The 21,795-nt window shown below is 42.4% G+C and overlaps 1 protein-coding gene across 3 annotated transcripts in view; it reads right to left on the bottom strand.

Annotated features, from left to right (window-relative positions):
* Positions 1–21,795, bottom strand: part of DLEC1 (DLEC1 cilia and flagella associated protein) — a 73,633-nt gene that overhangs the window by 35,898 nt on the left and 15,940 nt on the right. For all 3 annotated transcript variants that reach the window (XM_034401630.3, XM_087893119.1, XM_034401631.3), the window contains exons 8-16: positions 21,307–21,394; positions 18,736–18,909; positions 17,693–17,829; positions 15,576–15,668; positions 12,490–12,580; positions 10,228–10,390; positions 5,474–5,666; positions 3,719–3,777; positions 1,036–1,207 (exon numbers count right to left, since the gene is read on the bottom strand). In XM_034401630.3, coding sequence (XP_034257521.1) covers positions 1,036–1,207; positions 3,719–3,777; positions 5,474–5,666; positions 10,228–10,390; positions 12,490–12,580; positions 15,576–15,668; positions 17,693–17,829; positions 18,736–18,909; positions 21,307–21,394 — 1,170 coding nt within the window. The remainder of the gene's footprint in view (positions 1–1,035; positions 1,208–3,718; positions 3,778–5,473; positions 5,667–10,227; positions 10,391–12,489; positions 12,581–15,575; positions 15,669–17,692; positions 17,830–18,735; positions 18,910–21,306; positions 21,395–21,795) is intronic.

Raw genomic sequence — 21,795 nt, 5'->3', positions numbered from 1 at the left:
ATTTTCATTTAATTAAAACATAGATAGTACTTGAGTTACGATCACCATTAGGACCAGAGTTTCCATGGCTAACTAAGCAAGGCGGTTGCTAAATGAGTTGTGCCCAATTTTATCAACTTGTTTGCCATGGTTGTTAAATGAATCTCTGCAGTTGTTAAGTGAAGCATGCAGTCATTAAGCGAATCCAGCTTCCCCCTTTCAGTCTGCTTTTTGGAAGCCAGCTGGGAAGGGGGACCACGTGACCCCAAGACATTGCAATAATCATAAATACATACCAGTTGCCAAGCACCCAAATTTTGATCACGTAACCATGTGGATGTTGTGGTGGTTATAAGTACAAGAGGCAAAGAATAAGTTACTTCAAACTGTCACTAAATCAATGGTTTTAAGTTGGGAACTACCTGTAGGTAAAACATACTTTCCCACAAGACAGCCATGTCCACTCTGCTGCAACCACAACAAATAAACATTTTGCATAAGCTATTGTGGCCTACACTCCACTCCATTAAATATGGAGTATAGGTAGTCCTTGACTTACGATCACAATTGAGCTCAAAATTTATGTTGTTAATTGAGACATTTGTTAAGTGACCGTTCAAAGTTACAACGGCACTGAGAAAAGTGGCTTAATACCATTTTTCACACAAGACCATTGCGGCATCCCCGTGGTCATGTGATAAAAATCCACACGCTTGGCAAATGACTCATACTTACGATGATTGCGGTGTCCAGGGGTCATGTGATCACTTTTTGAGACCTTCTTCCAAGCGAAGTCAATGGGGAAGCCAGATTCACTTAACAACCTTGTTCCTAAATTAACAACTGCAGGGATTTACTTAACAAAAGTGGCAGAAAGGTCACACAACGGGGCAAAATCCACTCAACAAGTGTCCCACTTAGCAACAGAAATTTGGGGCTCCATTGTGGTCGTAAGTTGAGGACTGATTGTCCTTATTATACAGAGGTACCATTCTTTTACAGATGAAGTTTCACGGTCAATCCCTAAACTCAACGTGGATGCAGACATTTTTTTACCTTAAATGTTCTCCTAATATTCACACTAATGTAGTTTTCTCCTGGAATGATTATAGCAGTAGGTTCCAGCATGATTTGATATGCTTCCGTGGAGCCTTTGGTGTCAATTTCTATGACAATCACGTCTTCCTTTCTCCGTTCTCCACTTTCGTAGCACTCTGAATTCTGAAGACTGCATAAAGAATAGGCTTAAAATGGCTCTTGGAAAGATATCCCAAAAGGAACATCCACCAGGGTAATTTTTCCTTTAACAGAAACTATGCTTGCACAGTTGCTTCACTGATATACTAGCAAATGTTAAAATGATACAGCCCAAATATGATCTTTTTCGGGAGGTTTTTTTTAAAAAAATTATTTATACATGTTTCTTTATATGCATAAGTGCTTTGTGAAGAGTGTATTGTCTGGGTCAATTTGCTTACACATAATAATATTTATCCAATTTCTAATCTCTATGTCTATTATTAAGCCATTGATAAAACAAATTCCATGTTTTAAAAAAATTCTGTGTCTTCTTTATCCTTTATCTTTAATGTCAGCCTATTCATTTCTGCATAATCTACTATTTTTTTAATTACTCTCTCCCCTGTAGGTATTTCCTCATTTTTCCAGTGCTGTACAAATACAATTCTTGCTGCTGCCAAGACATGCAATATTAAGTATATATACCCTTTATCATACTTTTCTGGTACTATACCTAACAAAAATATTTCTGCCTTATAATCTATGTGTTGCTTTAACATTTTTTCTAACTATGTGTGCATTTTCGTCCAAAACTTTTTTGACTTTGCATATGTCCACCACGTGTGATAATATGTGCCCGGTGTCTGATTGCATTTCCAACATTTGGCGGACATGTTTTGGAACATCTTTGCTAACCTTGCCATTGGTAGATGCCACCTATAAAACCTATTTTGTACAGGTTTTCCTTATAAATAGTTGCCATTGTCAATTTATAATTCCTATCCCAAAGTTTTTGCCATTTGTCTAATTCTATAGTATATGGGAGTTTTTAGCCCATACTATCATCGTTTCTTTTACCTGTTCATCTCCCATTTTTAGGCTTAGTAAAAAACTATATGTTTTCTTTATTAATTTTTCATCTGCCACTAATAATATCTGATCTAGTGTTGTTGGCTCTTTATAATAACCATATGTTTTAATATCTTTCTCATATCTCAGTTGTATTTGCATGTGTGGCCACTCTTTTTCGGTTTATTTTTATTGCTATAATGTACTAAACTTGAAAGGAGGAGGAAAATAAGAAAACCTTCATAGAAACACAAAGCTATGTTTATGTACCCAAACAAAAATAAACAAAGCGACATATGTAAATATATTGCAGCAGATGCAGTGGTGAAATCTAAAATTTGTTACTACCGGTTCTGTGGGCCTGGCTTGCGGGGTGGTGGTAGTAATGTGACTGGGTAGGCGTGGCCAACTTTTTTTTTTTTTTTTAACTTTTAAAACCATTTTTTCTACAACCTCTTCGGCGAAGAGGTTGTAAAAAAATGCTTTCAAAAGCCTTTGACGATCCCAGCTGAGTTGCCTGATCATCAGAGGCTTTTTAAAAAACCCTCTGCCAATCAGGCAACTCAGCTTGGATCGTCAGAGGCACTTAAAAGAAAAAAAGCCTCTGATGATCAGGCAGCTCAGCTGGGCATGGGGGGGGGAGGGATTTTTGCTACCGGTTCTCCAAACCACCCGCCTCTATCGCTACCGGATCGGGCCATCCGGTCCGAACCAGGAGCATTTCACCCCTGAGCAGATGTATAAAAGGAGCTCTTTCCAGATAACAATTGCCTACGGAGAATTGCGCTGCTCACTTTTTCCATTGTAACCATAGATTCAAAGGTCTATGAAGATTCTCAGTCATCCAGATCATAGTTGTATCAAAAAGTGGCTTTTAATTTTTCAAAAGTAAAAATCACTTTTGATACTAGTTCAAAAGCTGAGGACAAACACATTTGTTCCTTTGATTTTTACCCCACTTTTATTACTATACAAATGACTCAAGGCGGCAAACATATGCAACACACCTTCTTCCTCCTGTTTTCCTCACAACAACAACCCTGTGAGGTAGGTTGGGCTGAGAGAGAGAGAGGGACTGTTTGCAGTGTCCAGCAATCACATGGCTGTGATTTACGTTTTTTTGCCGGAAACCGGGGTTTACTTCCAGTTTCCAGTAAAACCATTGTAGAAAATAGGCTCATTTAACAGCCACAATAAAAAGGCAATCACAGTTACTAACAACCAGCACGAGTTGTCCATGGAGATTCTCAGTCATCCAGGTCATGGCTGTCTCAAAGGTGCTTTCTCAAGAGGCAACTGGACTTTCCGGGTTTTTCTCTGAAGACATTTTGCTTCTCATCCAAGAAGCTTCTTCAGCTCTGACTGGATGGTGGTTAATGGGAAGATTTATATTCCTCTTCAAATCCTTCCGTTCCCCACCATCCAGTCAGAGCTGAAGAAGCTTCTTTGAATGAGAAGCGAAACATCTTCAGAGAAAAGCCGGAAAGCCCAGTTGCCTCTTGAAAAAGCACCTTTGGGACAACCAGCAGGAGTTGCAACCATAATTCCAGGCTCAACTGCAGTCATAAATTGAGGACTACCTGTAGTCTAATTGGCCAAGAATATCAAAATAGGTAGCTATCCAGATCAGAAGAGCATCATGAAAACTTACCAATGTGATGCTGGGATATCCTCCAGCACTATTTGAAGCACACTGTGATAATTCTCCAGCTATGAGAGAGGAAAAAATAGTGGTTAGTTTATATACAAAGAACTTTCAAAAATATACATATTTCTTACTTTTTAAGGGTACTCATCACAGAGATAGAGCAGTAAATGTTTATCACGATTGAAGTTTATCTCTGAAGTTGGGATTTAAGACTGGGGGTAAATCCACACAGCACCCCTTAATTCTGAGCACTCGTCCACCTGTCTTGCTAATTTCAGGGGTGCACTTCAAAAATTTTAGCAAGGGGTTCTCTGCCTGGTTGCTGAGTGGGTGTGGCCATGGTGGGTGTGGCCTAGTCAGCCTCCTGCACCATGGCGGCGGGGGGGAGGCGTTTTTGCCCTCTCCAGGCTCAGGAGGCTTTCCTCGAGCCTCCAGGAGGGCAAAAACAGCCTCCCCAGGCTCCGGAGACTCTCTGGTAGGCCCGTTTTTCGCCCTCCCTGAGCCTCCACATGCACCCTGCACTTACCTGCATCCAAAACGGGCCACGTGGGGACTCCTGGGAAGGGCAGGGTGGAGTGGGCAGGGCCAGCCAGGAGTGGAATTTGGGGGGTTCTTCAAACTGCACAGAATCTTAGCTAGAGGTTCTCCCGAATCACCGTGAACTCCCAGCAGCCTACCCCTGGGTAATATCTATGACTTCCCACAACTAAGGCAATCCAAACAGCTGTGGAAGTGGAAGTGTATTTCCTTTAATTATTCTGCCTCACAATATTGGCGGACGTGCTCTGCCCCATAAAACCTTATGGCTCCGATTGTTTCTGCTCTATCCTCCTTTATCTGCTCCCTTTGTCCACCCCTGCGGTCCGTTCTGGCTGCGAAGGACAATGGACCTCTAGATTCTGCAGCTACTTCACCCCCTCCCTCCCCACTTCTTCAAAATAGGTCAATAAAGTGCTGGATCTGGGGAGTGTGAAGCTTTGCAAATGAACAGCCACGACAGGTTTAACGGGAAGTGTTATGGGAAGGACCTGACTCTTGCGAGAGTTCTTTCTGTAAAAGTTATCAACAAATTAACGAATTGAACTTTCCAACAAAATGAATAAAAAGCAAGCATAAGGAAAGAGGAGGTGGAAACTGTTTGGAAAAGAATGATGGGTGGGTTCATCTCTATATGTACATATATTTAGCATTTACCGTATTTTTTGGACTGTAAGACGCACCAGTGTATAAGATGCAACAAGATTTTGAAGAAGTAAGTAATAAAAAAACCCCCCATTTTTGCCCTCCCCAGTCCCCAGGAGCACTCTGCAGGCCTCCCAAACCCTCTGTGTGCCCCGTTTTTCGCAAAAACAGGCCCATTTTTCGCAAAAATGGGATGAGCAGGGTGGGGCTTTGGGAGGCCAAAAATGGCTGTATTCAGTGGATAAGACGCACCAACATTTCCACACTCTTTTTGGGGGGGGGAAGTGCATCTTATACTCCGAAAAATTGGGTAAATTCAAGTTTATTTTGAATTACATAATTTTGCAAAAATATTTATTTCCTTATTGCAAAAAGTCAATGCAGGCCGGGGTCTTTTAAAAAGGCCTGGTAGGGAACCATACAGTGGTGGGTTGCCCCCGGTTCAGACCGGTTCACAAGAACCTGTAGTAAAACCGGTGGGAGGCTCTGCCCACTGACCCGGACGTGATCTGTGGATGCGCGGGCACGATGCGAACTGGTAGTAAAAGTAAGTAGCACCCACCCCTGGAAACATACCTGCTGTGGAGAGAAACAGAGGGTGAATGGATGATCGGAATGGGGCTGCAGAGTCCCAGAATTAGGAATGACAGAGAAAGCGGTCTCTGTATCCAGGTTGTACTTTATATTTGAAATGTCCATTTTTCCTTCCAGTGTTAGTGACTGCAGGTTGGGCTTCACTATCTGCCAGAAGAAAGGAAGTTCTACGTGGCTGTATAAAGACAATAAGAAAGAAATCCATTGACAGCTGTCCTTTTTCCTGCAAACCTGCAAGGTAAGAAATGGAAGAAAACTCTTAAGTTTAAATGTCGATAAAGGAGAATATTTGTAGCTCAGGGATGAAATGAGGGATCCCTGGTGCTCTCTGAGCTGACTGCTTTCTTTGTAGACTTGGTAGTCACTGATGCATCCAAAGAGGATAAAAGGGGGGGGGGAGGGAACAGCTAGCCCCAGTGAGACTGAATTTCCCAACCATCACAGTTATAAATAGGAAAGAGGATCTGCTTCATTCAAAATTATAAACCTCTCCGAATGAAAGATATGTATAAAATCTCTTCTATTTATATCTCTCTATCATCTAGCTCTATCTTTCTGTCCCCCCCTCTCTCTCTATCAATCAACTTATCTCTCTACCTCTCTATCTGTATCTCTCTATCATCTATCTAAGGAACGCAATGGCTCAGTGGCTAAAACGCTGAGCTTGTCGATCGAAAGGTTGGCAGTTCAGCGGTTCGAATCCCTAGTGCTGCGTAATGGGGGTGAGCTCCCGTTACTTGTCCCAGCTTCTGCCAACCCAGCAGTTCGAAAGCAGGTAAAAAATGCAAGTAGAAAAATAGGGACCACCTTTGGTGGGAAGGGAACAGCGTTCCGTGCGCCTTTGGCGTTGAGTCATGCCAGCCAGAGGACCACAGAGATATCTCTGGACAGCGCTGGCTCTTCGGCTTTGAAACGGAGATGAGCACCGCCCCCTAGAGTCGGGAACAACTAGCACATATGTGCAAGGGGAACCTTTACCTTTAAGCTACTTTGGACCATGTGTTTGACATTTAACTATCCACATGTGTCCTGTAACTATGGGGATGTGGGACCAGGATAGTGGTTGTGTGAGCAGCATCTGCTCCTCCAAACGAATCCAGAAAGTTGCATTCCAGGGCTCCAAGTTGGTCACCTAACTTGATGCAAATGTCTCACAGCAAAGCAGGTGAGACATAAGGCTTGATTCTCCCCTTTTACCTATCCCCTTTGGCTGGCTTTGCCAAGTGTTGATTCAGTGGCCTTCCACAAGCTATGCCACTGAGATATGGCTCAAAAATCTGTTAGATCCATCACCAAGCTATGATTCACCCACGTTGGAAAGAGAGGAACAGTGACAACAATATGCTCATGTTCTGATTATAGAAGGTCTCAGGTTCCAGAATGCAAGCAGTAAGGCCAGGAAATACCTTGGTCTGAGGCTTTAGAACAGCATGCTGGCTGGAGAATTCTGGAATGTGAAATCTACACATCTTACACTGGCTGAGAGGACAGTTATTAACTAATCAGATTGCCCTACAATTTAAATACCACCTGGCATCTTATTTTTCTTTGAGAAAAGCCTGCCTGGGCAAGGGACTCAGGGAGACTAGGAGAGGAGAAATTCTGATGACAAGAGTGCTAAGTTAGTCACATTTACAAAGAGTCCTTGACTTACAACAGTTCCTTTAGTGACCATTTGAAGTTACAAAAGCACTGAAAAAAGTGGCTTATGACCAGTGGTGGACTCCAAATTCCTATCGCAGCCAGCTTTTTTGGGCCATTTTTTGGCTATATTTCGGGATATATTTCGGGCCATTTTCAGGCCAATTTTGGCCAGAAAAATGGCCTGAAAATGGGCCAAAAAACCCTACCTATTCTGGGGTATTCAGGCTGTTTTTCGGGCTGATTTTGGCTGGAAAAAGGGCCTGAAAACAGCTCAAAAAACGGGCGGGGGGCAGGGCTATCCAGTGGTCCGATTTGCCGGTTCTCCGAACCTCACAGAATTGGAAAAAACGGTTCAGGCAAACCGGTCCGAACCGGCAGCAGCCCGCCCCTCCTTATGACCATTTCTCACACTCATTATCGTTGTAGATCAGAATTCAGGCGCTTGGCAACTGACTCATATTTATGACGGTTGCAGTGTGTTGGGGTCATGTGGTCACCTTTTGTGAGCTTCTGCCAAGCAAAGTCAATGGGAAGGCCAGACTCATTTAACAACCACATTACTAACTTAACTGCAGTGATTCACTTAACAATTGTGGCCAGAAAGGTCATAAAATGGGGAAAAATTCACTTAATTCACTGTCTCACTTAGCAACAGAAATTTGGGGCTCAATTGTGGTCGTAAGTCGAGGACTACCTGTACTCGCCCTCATGCACATGGCTTGTATATCCTTCAGGGTAATTCAATCACACAAATACGAAAACACTGGCTTCTGATTTTTTTTTCATAGCAATGTGCAATTATATAACTGATTTTCATTTTAGTGTGCATATTTTATTTTTGTTTTTCATTGACTTTATTCCTGACAACCACGTAGAGCCTTGCAACTACAGTGGGTTGCAATGCAATTCATCATTAAAATAAATCAAGAAATCAGTGACAACTGCTAGCAATTGCCTTCCCAACACACCCTAATCAATCAACGTACAAGACTGGAGTCTTAAAAGCAGTCATTGCATGTCCAGATAGTGCCATCAGTTAAATCATTATGGGACGGTTCCCATGGACTCTTTTGTTCCTCTATCTGTTTGTCCCATGGAAATCTGGACATTGTCAAGCTTAATCGGCTGGACCATACTTGATCTAGCAGAGAGTAGACAGGAAGTTTTTTGTTTTCTATGGAAATCAAGCCACAGAGTCTGCACTTAACCTCACCCTGATAGGCCACAATCAGGGTTTCTTTGTGCTTTCTGTGTTCTTTGATTATGGACCGTTCTCCTCTCCTCTCTGAAAAGCAAAACTGATCAACTGTAATGGAGAAATTTGGCCTGGGATATTCAAGGAGCTCCACATTGGCCCTGTTCACACAACACTATGACCTAGGTCAATAGAAAAGTGACTCCCTTATGAGAATATCAAAAAGAAACCAATATATCCAGTCAATTAATTCTCAAGAGATTAAATGGAGTGAAAACCAGATCCAATCGGACATCGAAGTGGACGAACTCCATCCATGCAGTTGTCATATAGGGATGTCTAAATCCAGATAATTAAACCCTTTCACCTATTTAAGCCTTCAAGAAAAAGAGTTTGAGAAACTGGAAAGCAAGTTCTGCTATTATTTTACCCTTCAGGATGAGATCTGCCACCACCCTTCTATCCTTCCACAAGACCTGGTTCTGCCAGGTCTGGCCTGGGGACCCAATGGGAGAGCACCACACTGGAGGTGGACATCAGATTGGTATCAAAAGCCACCTCCCTCCTTTGCATTCCCTGCTTCCCTCTGCCCATCTTTTAATCTCATTTTTCCTTGTTATTATTATTTCACTGTTTATTGTTTCACAATTTTGCTACTGCTATATTTACACTTCTTTTCATTTCTGTTTTTACTGTTATAAACCACCTAGAGCAGGGGTGCCAAACTCAAGGCCCAGGGGCTAGATCTGAGGTGGCCATCCCGAGCTCTGCTTTCACTGGCAGAGGGTGGCAGGTCATTGCAGCCGAAACAGAGCTTGGGAGCCCGTTTTCGCTGGCAAAGCGCTCCGGCTGCCACAGGCGCCTCGGACATGAGTGACTTCGAGCTGGCCACACCCACCCCAGCCCCCCAAGGTGAAATACAACCCTGATGAGGCCCTCAATGAAATCGAGTTTGACACCCCTGGCCTAGTGTCAAAACTGAAGAAGCTTCTTGGATGAGAAATTTCTTCAAGGAAAAACAAAGCAAGTCCAAATATCTTTTGGGAAAAGCACCTTTGTGACAAGATAGGCAAATATTTCAAGCTCCATTTTTGATGGGGATTATGAACTAAGTTCTTCACAGTGACTCAGAACATTTTGTTTAGATTATTTTAATCCTACCTTTTTTATTTTTATAAAGAACTCAAGATGGCAAATACTCTTTTCTCCTCTTATTTCCCCACAACAATATGGCTGCAAAGTGAGTTAGTTGATAGAGAATGACTGCCCCAAAGTCACCTAGTCGGCTCTTGTGTCTAAGATGAGATTAGAACTCACAGTCTCCTGGTGATTGATCCAAAGTCACCCACCAGCTTTCGTGCCTAAGGCAGAACTAAAACTGGAACTCAGAGTCTCCTGGCGATTGGCCCAAAGTCACCCAGTGGGCTTTCATGCCTAAGGCAGAACTAGAATTCACAGTCTCTTGCTTTCTAGCCTAATGCCTTATCCACTACATCAAACTGGTTCTCAGTGTGGGTCAGTGTGATTTATTGGAAGATAGTCATGATTGAAATCTGAGTGGCGCAGTGGCTTAGAGGTGGAGCTCTCGCCTCACAATCAGGAGGCCCTGAGTTCGATCCTAGGTAGAGGCAAATATTTCTCTCTCTGGCCACGATGAGAATATATCTGCTGAATATAATTCCATATTGGCGACAGGAAGGGCATCCGGCCAGTAAACACTCAACTCTAATCAGTTGCCCAGACTCCACCCCACAAGGAATTATGGGGTCATTAAATGAAAATGAGTCATGATTTAAATCTCACTCATGGGGGGGAAATGCAACTGGACCTGTTCCCCACCTGCAGACCTGCCCAAATCTCCCCCATTCCTGCACTACAATGTAAGCATCATACATACGTTATATTTCTCAGAATCAGTGTTTTCTCTGCCGTAGAATGTGGATTCAGTGGCTTGAAGCGTATAAGATGCTGCGAGGTCATGTCTATAAGCTCGCCGGGCAGAGGATTGCTCTCTCCACCAGAAACGGACAAAAGTTCCAATGCTATCAGCTCTCCACGTCCTGGGAAAGAACAGAATACAAGAGTCTTTTTTTAAAAAAATCTTGCAACCAACATATAGGGATGAGATGATTAGCTCACCATGCACTCTATCATAACATCTTGGAGTTGAAAGGTGCCACAAGAAGGCACCATGTCTAACCATCAGTGGGGGAGTTCCTCACTGCAGGACTTCTGATTAAATTATTCCCACAGAGGGTGCGCTCCAGGGGTGGGTTCTAAATTTTTTTACTACCGGTTCTGTGGGCGTGGTTTATTTTGTGGGTGTGGCTTGATGGTCATGTGACAATTATTTAGGATTCAGCAGATACTGGTCTACCAGGCTTTTAACTGCTTGCAGAGCTGTACTGATCTACCCATTTATTTTTGCAGGCACCGATCTACTCATGTATTTTTGCAGGCACCAGTCTACTCATTTGTTTCCTTTTAACACTGATCAGGTGTAGGACGGCCCTTTGAAGCCCCGCGGCAAGAGTTTAAACAGGTTTTTTCCCTCTAGCCATCAGCTGAGACTCAGGACGCAGCAATAGATTGGGGGTGGGGCCAAATAAAAGGTAAGAATAATGGGGGGTGTGCGTAGAACCGGTTCGGTGACATCATATCGTCACAGCTACCGGCTTGGCGGAACCGGGAAGAACTGGGAGGAACCCACCACTGGTGCGCTCATTTCTGCTTAAGTACATCCCATCAGGACAGGGGTCAGCAACCTGCAGCTCTGGAGCCACATGTGGCTTTTTCATCCCTCTGCTGCAGCTTCCTGTCGCCAGTCGGCTCCACAATTGATAGGGCTTTCGGTTAGGACAAATAGAGGAAAAAGGATGCCGCGCTAGGAGCAGACTCTATGGTGGGGGAACTGGACTTCCTGCCGGCAGAGGAAAAAAGGACACCGCACTAGGAGGAGACTTTATGGTGGGGGAACTGGACTTCCAGTTGGTTCCAGAATTGAATGGGAGGTTTCTGGTTAGGACCTTTGTGGGTCTTTGAGTGTTTAAAGTTGCCGACCCCTGCACCAGGAAAATCTCATCCCCTCACCAGGTCACTGATCTCAGTTTCAGGTTGCAATTACCATTAGGAAGCTTTCCTTAACATTCACCCATATCAAGTTATAAATAACTCATGGTGGCAAACATACCTAATTCTCCTTCCTCTTCCTATTTTCCCCCAACATCAACCTTGTGAGGTGGATTGGGCTGAGAGAGTGGGACTAAAGTCATCCAGCTGGCTTTCATGCCTAAGACTAGAATTCCCTATCGCCTGATAATAGCAATAGCACTTAGACTTATATACCGCTTCACAGAGCTTTTACAGCCCTCCCTAAGCGGTTTACAGAGCCAGCCTATTACCCCAACAATCTGGGTCCTCATTTTACCAACCTTGGAAGGATGGAAGGCAGAGTCAGCCTTGAGCCTGGTGAGATTCAATCTGCCAAACTGCTGGCAGCTGGTGATCAGCAGAAATAGCCTGCAGTACTGCACTCTTAACTAATGCGCCACCGCAGCTCATAATTGACCCAAATTCACTTAACAACTGCAGTAGATTTGCTTAATATGGCAAAAAAGGTTATAAAATCAAGCACAATTCTCTTAATAATTGCCTTGCTTAGCAAAGGAAACTCTGGTTTCATTTATGGTCATAACTCAAAGACTACTCGTACATTATCCTGGCTCTCTAATGCTACGGTTAAAGAATGAAATCTCTAAGAATCTACTCAGCTTGGCTTGCAGTTTTGTGAATTTGCACCTTGAGAACTCCAGCTGCAAACATGATGCTGCCAGTTAAAGGATCTTATTCAAGCTGTGGTGACGTGGTGGTTAGAATGCAGTATTGCAAGCTAACTCTGCCGACTGCCAGCAGTTCGACCCTGACCAGCTCAAGGTTGATTCAGCCTTCCATCTTTCTGAGGTCAGTAAAATGAGGACCCAGATTGTTGGGGGTGGGGGGGAAGCCTGACTCTGTAAACTGCTTAGAGAAGGTTGTAAAGCACTGTGAAGTGGTATATAAATCTAAATGCTATTGCTATTAGTGATGCCCAATCTCTAGCCCAAACCTCAGGCATTTTACATTTAACGGAAAAACAAACAAAGAGATGTTAGTGGCAAACCTGTCACGGTTATCTCGTTGATATGGCAGTTGTCACAAACGGTGATGTATGTCACTGTTAGGATTTCAGCAGAAATGGGCATAAACACTACCTGAAAATAAACATTTCTGCATCATCAAAACACCAGCAATTTTAAGAATTTTTTTTTTTAAAGACGTAAGAAACTAAAAATGGCAAATGTCATCGTGAATTTTCTCCAGGATGTAGTCTAGCAATTCTCTGAGAATCCCAGTTACTGATCTAATTCTTATTTTATAAACGTTTTTTAAAAAAATAAATATGTTTTGCTGCAACTGTCCTTACTACAGGTAATCCTCAACTTATGACCATAATTGAGTCCAAAATTTATGTTGCTAAGTAAGAAATTGGTTCGGTGAGTTTTGCCCCATTTTATGACTTTTCTTGACACATTTGTTAAGTGAATCACTGCAGTTGTTAAATTAGTAATACTGTTGTTAAATGAATCTGGCTTCCCCCATTGATTTTGCTGGTCAGAAGGTCGCAAAAGGGATCACATGACCCCGGGACCCACTGCAACTGTCATAAATGTGAGTCAATTATCAAGCATGCGAATGTAAATTATGTGACCATGGGGATGCTGCAACGGTCATAAGTCTGAAAAATGGTCATAAGTCTTACACTCCAAAAGATAGATTTTAAACCAGAGATGTTCCTCCTAGGAATGATTGATAGAAAAATTGAAAAAAGTCTCTATTATATTATATTGCATATTCTAATGGCAGCTAGAATTACTCTAGCGCAAATGTGGAAGTCGACCAATACACCATCGGAAGAAACAATAATAAAGAAAATCCTCGAATGCGCCGAAATGGATAAATTAACGATGGAGATCAAAGAAAGAGAAGACTTGGATTATTATAAAGTGTGGAATAGGTTTTATACATGGCTGGAAAACAGAAATCAAATTAAGAAATAAGAATATAAAGAGAAATTAAATATTAACATACTGGATATAAATGTAAATAAGGATCCTGCTAACAAAACAGCTAATTATGAATATTTAAAAATAAAGAGAAGGAGCAGGAGGATAAAAGCTAAGAGTAAAGATAAAAGTTGATGCATATTGTATATATCTGTTGTTAGTATTGTATTTTAACGTCTGGTGTATGTGTGTTTTTGTTTTTTGTTTTTATTTCTTGATTTCTTTTGGTATTGTGTGTTTGGTTTTAAAATGTAAAATACTCAATAAAAATTATTTTATAAAAAAAAATGGTCATAAGTCACTTTTTTCAGTGCTGTTATAATTCTGCACGGTCATTAAGTGGTTGTAAATCGAGGACTACCTGTACCATTTCTCCTTTCAAAATGTAATGCCAGAACTTACATTTCCAGATTATCAATCTAATGCTTTAGAATCGGCTATCAAGGAGATTTTTTTTATATATATACAGATAGTCTTCTGTTAACTACGGTAATTGAGACCAGGAAAACTGGTTATTGTTGTAAAGTACAAGGTCATGTGACCACCCCAACTCACAATAGCAGTTCCAGCGCTTCCCCTTACGGTTCAGTGAAACCTGCTTGGTCGTTAAATCTGACATCACGTGATCGCCATTTGTGACCTCCTGCTAGCTTTACCATTGACTCTGCTTGTCAGAAGCTAGCAACGAAGGTTGAAATTGGCGATCAGAAGTTAACAGATTAACAGAGTTGGAAGGGATCTTGTAGGTCATCTAGTCCAACCCCCTGCCCAAACAGACCCTACAGATCACATGATAAATGGGACCCTGTGATTGTTGTAACTGCAAGCCTGTTAACCAAGCACCAAAATTGCAACCGTATGATCACAACAACTGCCACAACTTTGAGGACTGATCATTAAGTCTCTTTGTTCAATGCTGTAATGACATTGAATGGTCGCTAAATGAATGGTTTTTAATTGACAACTGCCTGTATTTCTTCCTCCTCCTCCTCCTCCTCCTCCTCATTTAGTCAAGAAGCGTTAAGCTATTTTCTTCCTAATGGTAAGCTTCTAATATCAAAGAAAAGTCAGAAATAAGTGTAGTAAAACTACTTCTAGCATGGAAAAAAGAAGGGGGAAATTTTTCTATTTTCTTCTCTTTTTTATTTTATTCATCAAATTTGCTTATCATCTGTAAATCAAAATATCATACAGGTAGTCCTTGATTTACGACCACAATTGAACCCCAAATTTCTGTTGCTACATGAGAGAGATGTTAAGTGAGTTTAGCCCCATTTTACTACTTTCTTACCACAGTTGTTAACTGAATCACCGCAGTTGCTAAGTTAGTAACATGGTTGTTAAGTGAATCTGGCTTCCCAGTTGTTTTTGCTTGTCAAAAGGTTGCAAAAGGGGATCACATGACCTTGGAAACACAGCAATGGTCATAAGTATGAGTCGGTTGCCAAGCATGTTGATTACATGATCATGGGATGCTACAAAGTTTGTAAGTGTGAAAAATGATCATAAGTAACTTTTTTTCAGTGCCATTGTAACTTTGAACAGTCACTAAATGAACTGTTGTAAGTCAAGGACTACTTGTACTTGAAAAATCTGAGAAAATCGTGACGCTGTGAAACTTTTCTTATCTTTCAGTGTGAGAACAAACTGTGAACAAAGCATACTCGCTATAACTATAACTCACTATAAAATTTGGTCTAGTTGCACTTTAGCCTTGAAAGTTGAGTGACTTTGGGCCAATCACAAGAAGACTCTGAATTCTAGTCCTGCCTTAGACATGAAAACTGGCTAGATGACTGTGGGCCAGTCATTCTCTCTCAGCCCACCTTACAAGGTTGTTGTTGTGAGGTAAAATAGGAGGAAGATGATGTGTTGGACATGTTCACTGCCTTGATCTATTGGTGAAAATAATAAAGGCAGGATACAAATAACTAAACAAAAAAATAACTACCTGATAACAGTTCTACATAAAATCCTCCTGGGACTTTGAGAGCAGCTGATCCTAATATAAATTCCCTAGTCAAATGAAGGGAGCATCGGCTACATCCGGCTTAGAGAATGACCGAAATGAAAATAAAATGAAAATGGCATTATTAAGTTTGCAAGTAGGCTGGAAGCATGAGCGATATTGCCAGGAACTGACCTCAATTGGGATAGACTGACCCGGAGCAAGTTCGAAGACAGCCGGACAAATTCCAAATGGATATTGTTCCACGTAACCCAGAGTGGCGACAGACTTCAAATCAAGAGGGGAAAAAATGAATCCGATTAAGAGCTGATTCGCATGACCAGTTTGCCCCAGGAGAAGGAGAGAACCCTATTTTCCAAATGGGTGAATTCTTCCTACTATTCAACCCAGGCAGCTTCCACTCGTCTGTTAGCAATAGCACTTAGACTTATGTACCGCTTCACAGTGTTTTTACAGCCCTCTCTAAGCAGTTTTACAGAATCAGCCTATGGCCCCCAACAATCTGGGTCCTCGTTCTACCCACCTCGGAAGGATGGAAGGCTGAGTCAACCTTGAGCCTGGTGAGATTCGATCTGCCAAATTGCAGGCAACCGGCAGGCAGCAGAAGTAGCCTGCAGTACTGCACTCTAACCACTGTGCCACCGTGGCTGTTTTTGCTATTCCTCCCCCCAAAAATTGGCTTTTCGGACCTGTGCCAGCTGAGGCAGTGATGCAATTTATTTTATTTTAGGCAAACTCCTACTCACCAATTTGCTCCTATGCATTGACACACAATCTCCCCTCCTAGTTCCTGCTTTTCACAGCCCTCATTTTTTAAATAAGAACATAGAAGATCATAGAGCTGGAAGAGACCTTGGAAGTCTTCTAATCCAACCCCCCACCCCCTGCTCAAGGCAGGAGATTATAATATCCCTTATAATATCCCCCTCAAATGGCTGTCCAATCTCTTCTTAAAATCCTCCAGTGATGGAGCACTTATATTAACTGCTGGTCCACTGCTTAATTGTTCTCACTGTCAGGAAATTGCTCCTTGTTTCTAGGTTGCTTCTTTCCGTCATTAGGTTCCATCCATTGCTTCTTGCCCTACCCTCTGGTGCTTTGGAGAATAGATTGGCCCCCTCTTCTCTGGGACAGCCCCTTAGATATTGGAACCCTGCTATCATGGCCCCACCCCAAATCCTTCTCCTTGATAGGCTAGACCATAGCTAGCTTCCTCAAATGTCCATCCTACAATTTAGCCACCAGTAACATCATCAACTCTGCTATTCTATTCTATTCTATTCTATTCTATTCTATTCTATTCTATTCTATTCTATTCTATTCTATTCCATTCCATTCCATTCTATTCCATTTTCTATTCTATTCCATTCCATTTTCTATTCCATTCTATTCCATATTCTATTCTATTCTATTCTATTCTATTCTATTCTATTCTATTCTATTCCATTCCATTCCATTCTATTCCATATTCTATTCTATTCTATTCTATTCTATTCTATTCTATTCTATTCTATTCTATTCTACTCTATTCTATTCAACTCTACTATATTCTATTCTACTCTATTCTATCTTTATTGCTCTTCTCTGCACATGGTGAACAGGTAAATTCACAGAGAAGTGGAGAGAAAAGATGGAGCTGTCCCGCCTTGCACAGTTTTTTTTAACAAAGTGAAAGTGGCAAAAGTTTTGCACTTTCACCATCTACATTCCAGGATCTGAAACTTCAAGTGGGTGGGGGTTTTTTTTCCCTTTCCTTTTTTTACTGGAACAGGAAGCTAATGAATCAGGGGAATCCACCAACCAAGGGATGAATTCACCTGGCTATCGCAGTGGACAAAGCGGAAGAAGTGGTGGATATTCAAAAAGAGATTTCTTAAAGTCAAGGACTATCTACATCCTTTCTGGTCCCTCAGAAACCCAGAATACAAACATATGTGGCCAGAAATCGTCCCCTTTCGGTTCTACTTCTTTTTTTTTTCTTTTTTAATTTGATTTATATGCCGCCCTTCTCCGGAGACTCAGGGTGGCTTACAATGCATTAAGCAATAGCCTTCATACTTTTGTATATTTATACAAAGTCAGCTTATTGCCCCCACAATCTGGGTCCTCATTTCACCTACCTTAGAAAGGATGGAAGGCTGAGTCAACCTTGAGCCTGGTGAGATTCTAACTTATAGTAATTGCAGACAGCTGGTGTTAATCACAATGCTATCAGTCTGCTGAGCCACAAGGGCCCTTTTTCAATAGGACTGGTGCGGTAAAGAAAGAGCATCGGGCTCTGCAACACTTACCCGAAAGTTAGGCGGTGGCCACATTTCCTTCGGCATGATGCAAAACTTTCCAACACTGAGCCCTTCGTTTTTGCACTCAAACTCTACAAATTTTACTCCGCCCACCAAGCAGGCTCCACAATCCAGGATCTGTGGCACTGAAAGAAGGACAGATGAAAAAGTAGCAAACGAAAATGGGCGAGAATCACATTTTGATTATTTAAAGTTGAAAAATGGTGAATGAATCTGGAAGAGTGGCTTCCACAGTACACAGGAGACTAGGAAGGGTAAGGAGGAAATGACTTGCGGGAGACAAGGCCCTGCAGATTTGTGTTCTCAAGTGAGGAGTCCTTGGTGCTCTCTGAACTTGCTTGTTTTCTTGCAGAAGTTTCATTTCCCCAAACTAGAGCAACAAGGACCCCTCATGTCAACCCTGAGCTACAAATATTCTCCTTTATGACTATTCTCAAGTCTCCAGCAGTGAGACTAGGCAGAAGCTGCCATACTTAAAGATGAAGCAGGCACAGATATCTAAAGATAGCTGGTCATAGATGCTGGGCCTTTGGCCTAATCTCATTCATTGAAGGTTTTCATGACATCATTACAGGTAGTCCTTGACTTACAATCATAATGACCATTCAAAGTTACGATGGGACTGAAAAAAAGTGACTCATGACCGTTTTTCAGACTTACGACCCTTGCAGCATCCCCATGGTCATAAGATCATGACACCTGGCAACTGACTCGTATTTATGACAGTGGCAGTGTCCCGGGGTCATGGGATCCCCTTTTGCTACCTTCTGACAAGCAAAGTTAATGGGGAAGCCAGTTACTCACTTAGCAGGTGCAGAGATTCACTTAACAACGGTGGGAAGAAAGGCCGTAAAATGGTGCAAAGCTCACTGAACAACTGCCTCATTTAGCAACGGAAATGTTGGACTCAATTGATAGTTGAAGACTACTTGCACTGACATTTCATTTTGCTAATGAAGCCTTATTAAGTGGAAAAGCAAAGCACTAAAAGAAAAACTCTCCCTTGGGTGATTGTCACATAATCAGCTCACGTGTTAAGATGGGAGGTGGCCTTCTGCCTTGCAGAGGGACCAGGAGCGGATAGGCTGCCTGTGATTCCACCAGTAGATAATCATCATACTCTGCAAGATATTCAGGAATAAACTGGATGATGTAGAAACAGCTCATCCCAGGAGCAACGAGTCCACCTTCACCTGGAAACTTCCCTGGAAAGGAAGGACTTTCGTTAGAAAATTCTGACTGCATGGGTCGCTTGTGCTTGTCACATAACACCACAATGGTGGGAACCAGTGGTGGGATTCAGCCGGTTCGGGCAAACTGGTAGTTAAATTGCTGGCTGGCCTCACTCTGCCCCGCCCCTTCCAGGACTCCCTACATACCCCATTTTGTCCCCCAGGAAAATGCAGTGAGGCCTCCTAGACCCAAAACGGGGTGTAGGGAGGTGGCGCAATACCCCCCATGGCCCGTTTTCGCTCCCAGAAGGCTTCAGGAAGGCTTCCTGGGCCCATTTTCACTCCCAGGGCGGTGTATAGAGGCCTACTAGGCCCAAAACAGGGTGCGGGGGGGGCACATCCCCCCACAGCCCATTTTTTTCTCCCAGGGGGGTGCAGGAGGCCAAGTTCTACCTGTCACACCCTCTGGCCACACCCACCATGGCCACACCCATCCAGCTGATCATTAGGGCAGAGAACCGGTTGTTAAATTATTTGAATCCCACCACTGGTGGGAACTCTTTATAATAGTATACAGATAGCCCTCGACTTACAACCATTCATTTAGCAACAGTTCAAAATTACAACGGCACTGGGAAAAGTGACTTGCAAACTATTTTTCATACTTATGACCATTGCAGCCATCCCCATTGTCACATGGTCAAAATTCCAGCACTTGGCAACTGGCGGGTTATTTATGATGGTTGCATCTCCTGGAGTCATGTGACTAGAGTTTGTAAGCTTCCCAGCTGGTTCCAATGAACAAAGTCAATGAGGGAATCCAGATTTGCTTAATAAAAGCATGATTCACTTAGCAACTGTGGCATAAAAAGGTAATAAAATGGGGCAAAACTCACTTAACAACTGTCTTGCTTAGCAATGGAAATTCTGGTCTCAATTGTGGTTGTAAGTTGAGGACTGCCTGTATATGTATCTAATTGTGTAATTATTTGTAAGAAACATAGTAAAAACAGAAACACGATAAAAGTCAGTTACCATGTTGGAGAACAACATAACCATAAAAAGCGGATTCACAAAATCATGACTTGTAACCCTATTTCATAGCATCGTATGAAAGAGAATTAATATCAATCAACCCAGCTCCACACACTCAAGAGGGGCTGAAAAAGCCAGGTCTTTGTGGCTTTTATGAAGGCCAGCATGGTCTGACACCATTAATATAGCGCCCTGCAGATTTTGCAATCATATTATGATAAAATAATCTGATCTAAGTTAGCCAGGTGACTGAAACCAGCCTATTATGGTTTATTTAATAAGCCATGTGCTTAAAAATGGCTTAGGAGCGTGTGTGAACCTGGTAGATGTGAAAGCACTGTTGGGATTCAGCCGGTTCTATCCGGTTCGGGCGAACCGGTAGTGGCGACTGCAGGAGGCTCCGCCCACCTGCCCAGACGTAATGGGCAAGCAATGTACATGCATGGGAGGCCATGCGCATACACAGAGGTGCATGCACGCTTACATTTGCAAACTGGTAGGAAAGGGAAGGGAATCCCACCGTGTAAGGCACACCAGTTCTCTCCCATGGTGTAAAGGATTTTAGAACTGGCCTTGGAGGAAGTGAGCCGTTAAGGAGCAACTGGTAAAAGTGATAACAAAGCCCCATGGTAGAAGAAACCAGTCACATGACCAACCCCGCTTATGACTATCACAATTTATGTTCATAATATGCGAGCTCCTTTATGGCCGTAACTCAAAGGCTATCTATACTCTATTCCAGGGGTTCCCAACCTTTTCTATACCCCGCACCTCTGATCTATTCTCGCACCCCTTAAAAAAATAATTATGTGCATATAATTATGCATATACACTGTAATTTTGAAACTTCTAAACCCACGTTTTTGCACGCCCTGGAATATTGTCTTGCACCCCACAGAGGGTGCGAGCACCCTCGGTTGGGAATCCCTGCTCTATTCTGTCATCTTGAGATTCTTTGAGTGTTTTCCCAACCATTTTGATCTAGTTGGTTAAGACACCAGACTTGAAAGTGGAAGGCTATGAGTTCTAGTCCAGCCTTAAGCATGAAAGCTTAATCAGTGATCTTAGGCCAGTTTCTCTCCCTCTTACTCTCCTTCTCCCCCACAACCCAATTCACAGGGTTACTGGCTTGGGAAAGTAAAGGGAAGATGTGCTAGCTATATTCGCTGCTTTGAATTATTTGCAACAATAATAATAATAATACAAATTAATAAATAAAATATATTCATCAGATCTGACTCTGCTTAGCTATTTTTCAAAAACAGTCAGCTGCTGCCATCTGCTGTAGCATTCTTTTGAGGCCATTTCCATCTTTTGGAAGCAATCCATGGAAACCAATTTTTGCCAAAAAAAACATCTGATTAGAAACTGACATAGCATCTGGCAAGAACTCACCCATCACAACTGAGAAGGCAGATGTAGCTGGAGGAATAATTCTGACACTTTGGGATGTGGAGGTCATGTTCTGTAACTCTATTGTCATCTACAAAGAAAGGAAGGACAGAGCCAATGCAGCTCCCCCAGACAGTTTGTAATCCAAAGAGTAGCCCCCAAAGCATAACGACAATATTCAGCACCAAAAAATTGGGGGATGAAGGGAAGGCAAAAATAAGTGGGAATCGATATGTCAAGGGTCTGAAAGCCAAGCACAGCCAATTTTTATCCTTAAAAAGCCTACAACTATTCTCCTGCCCAAAACAGTCAGAACATTTTTGGCACTGTTATCATTGCACCCATTTTTCATTGCCTACAAATTTATAAAACATATGAGGGCCCTTGATTGTGAAAAGATTGACTGTGATATTAGAATCAGAATCAGAATAGAGCTGGAAGGGACCTTGGAGGTCTTCTAGTCCATCCCCCTGCTCAAGCACGAGAACCTAT

This window comes from Pantherophis guttatus, chromosome 4 (genome assembly GCF_059756535.1).
Source record: "Pantherophis guttatus breed Tessera chromosome 4, ASM5975653v1, whole genome shotgun sequence".
In the NCBI taxonomy this organism is placed as follows: Eukaryota; Metazoa; Chordata; class Lepidosauria; order Squamata; family Colubridae; genus Pantherophis; species Pantherophis guttatus.
Note: the sequence above shows the minus strand (reverse complement) of the source record. Positions and strands in the feature narration are given on the sequence as shown.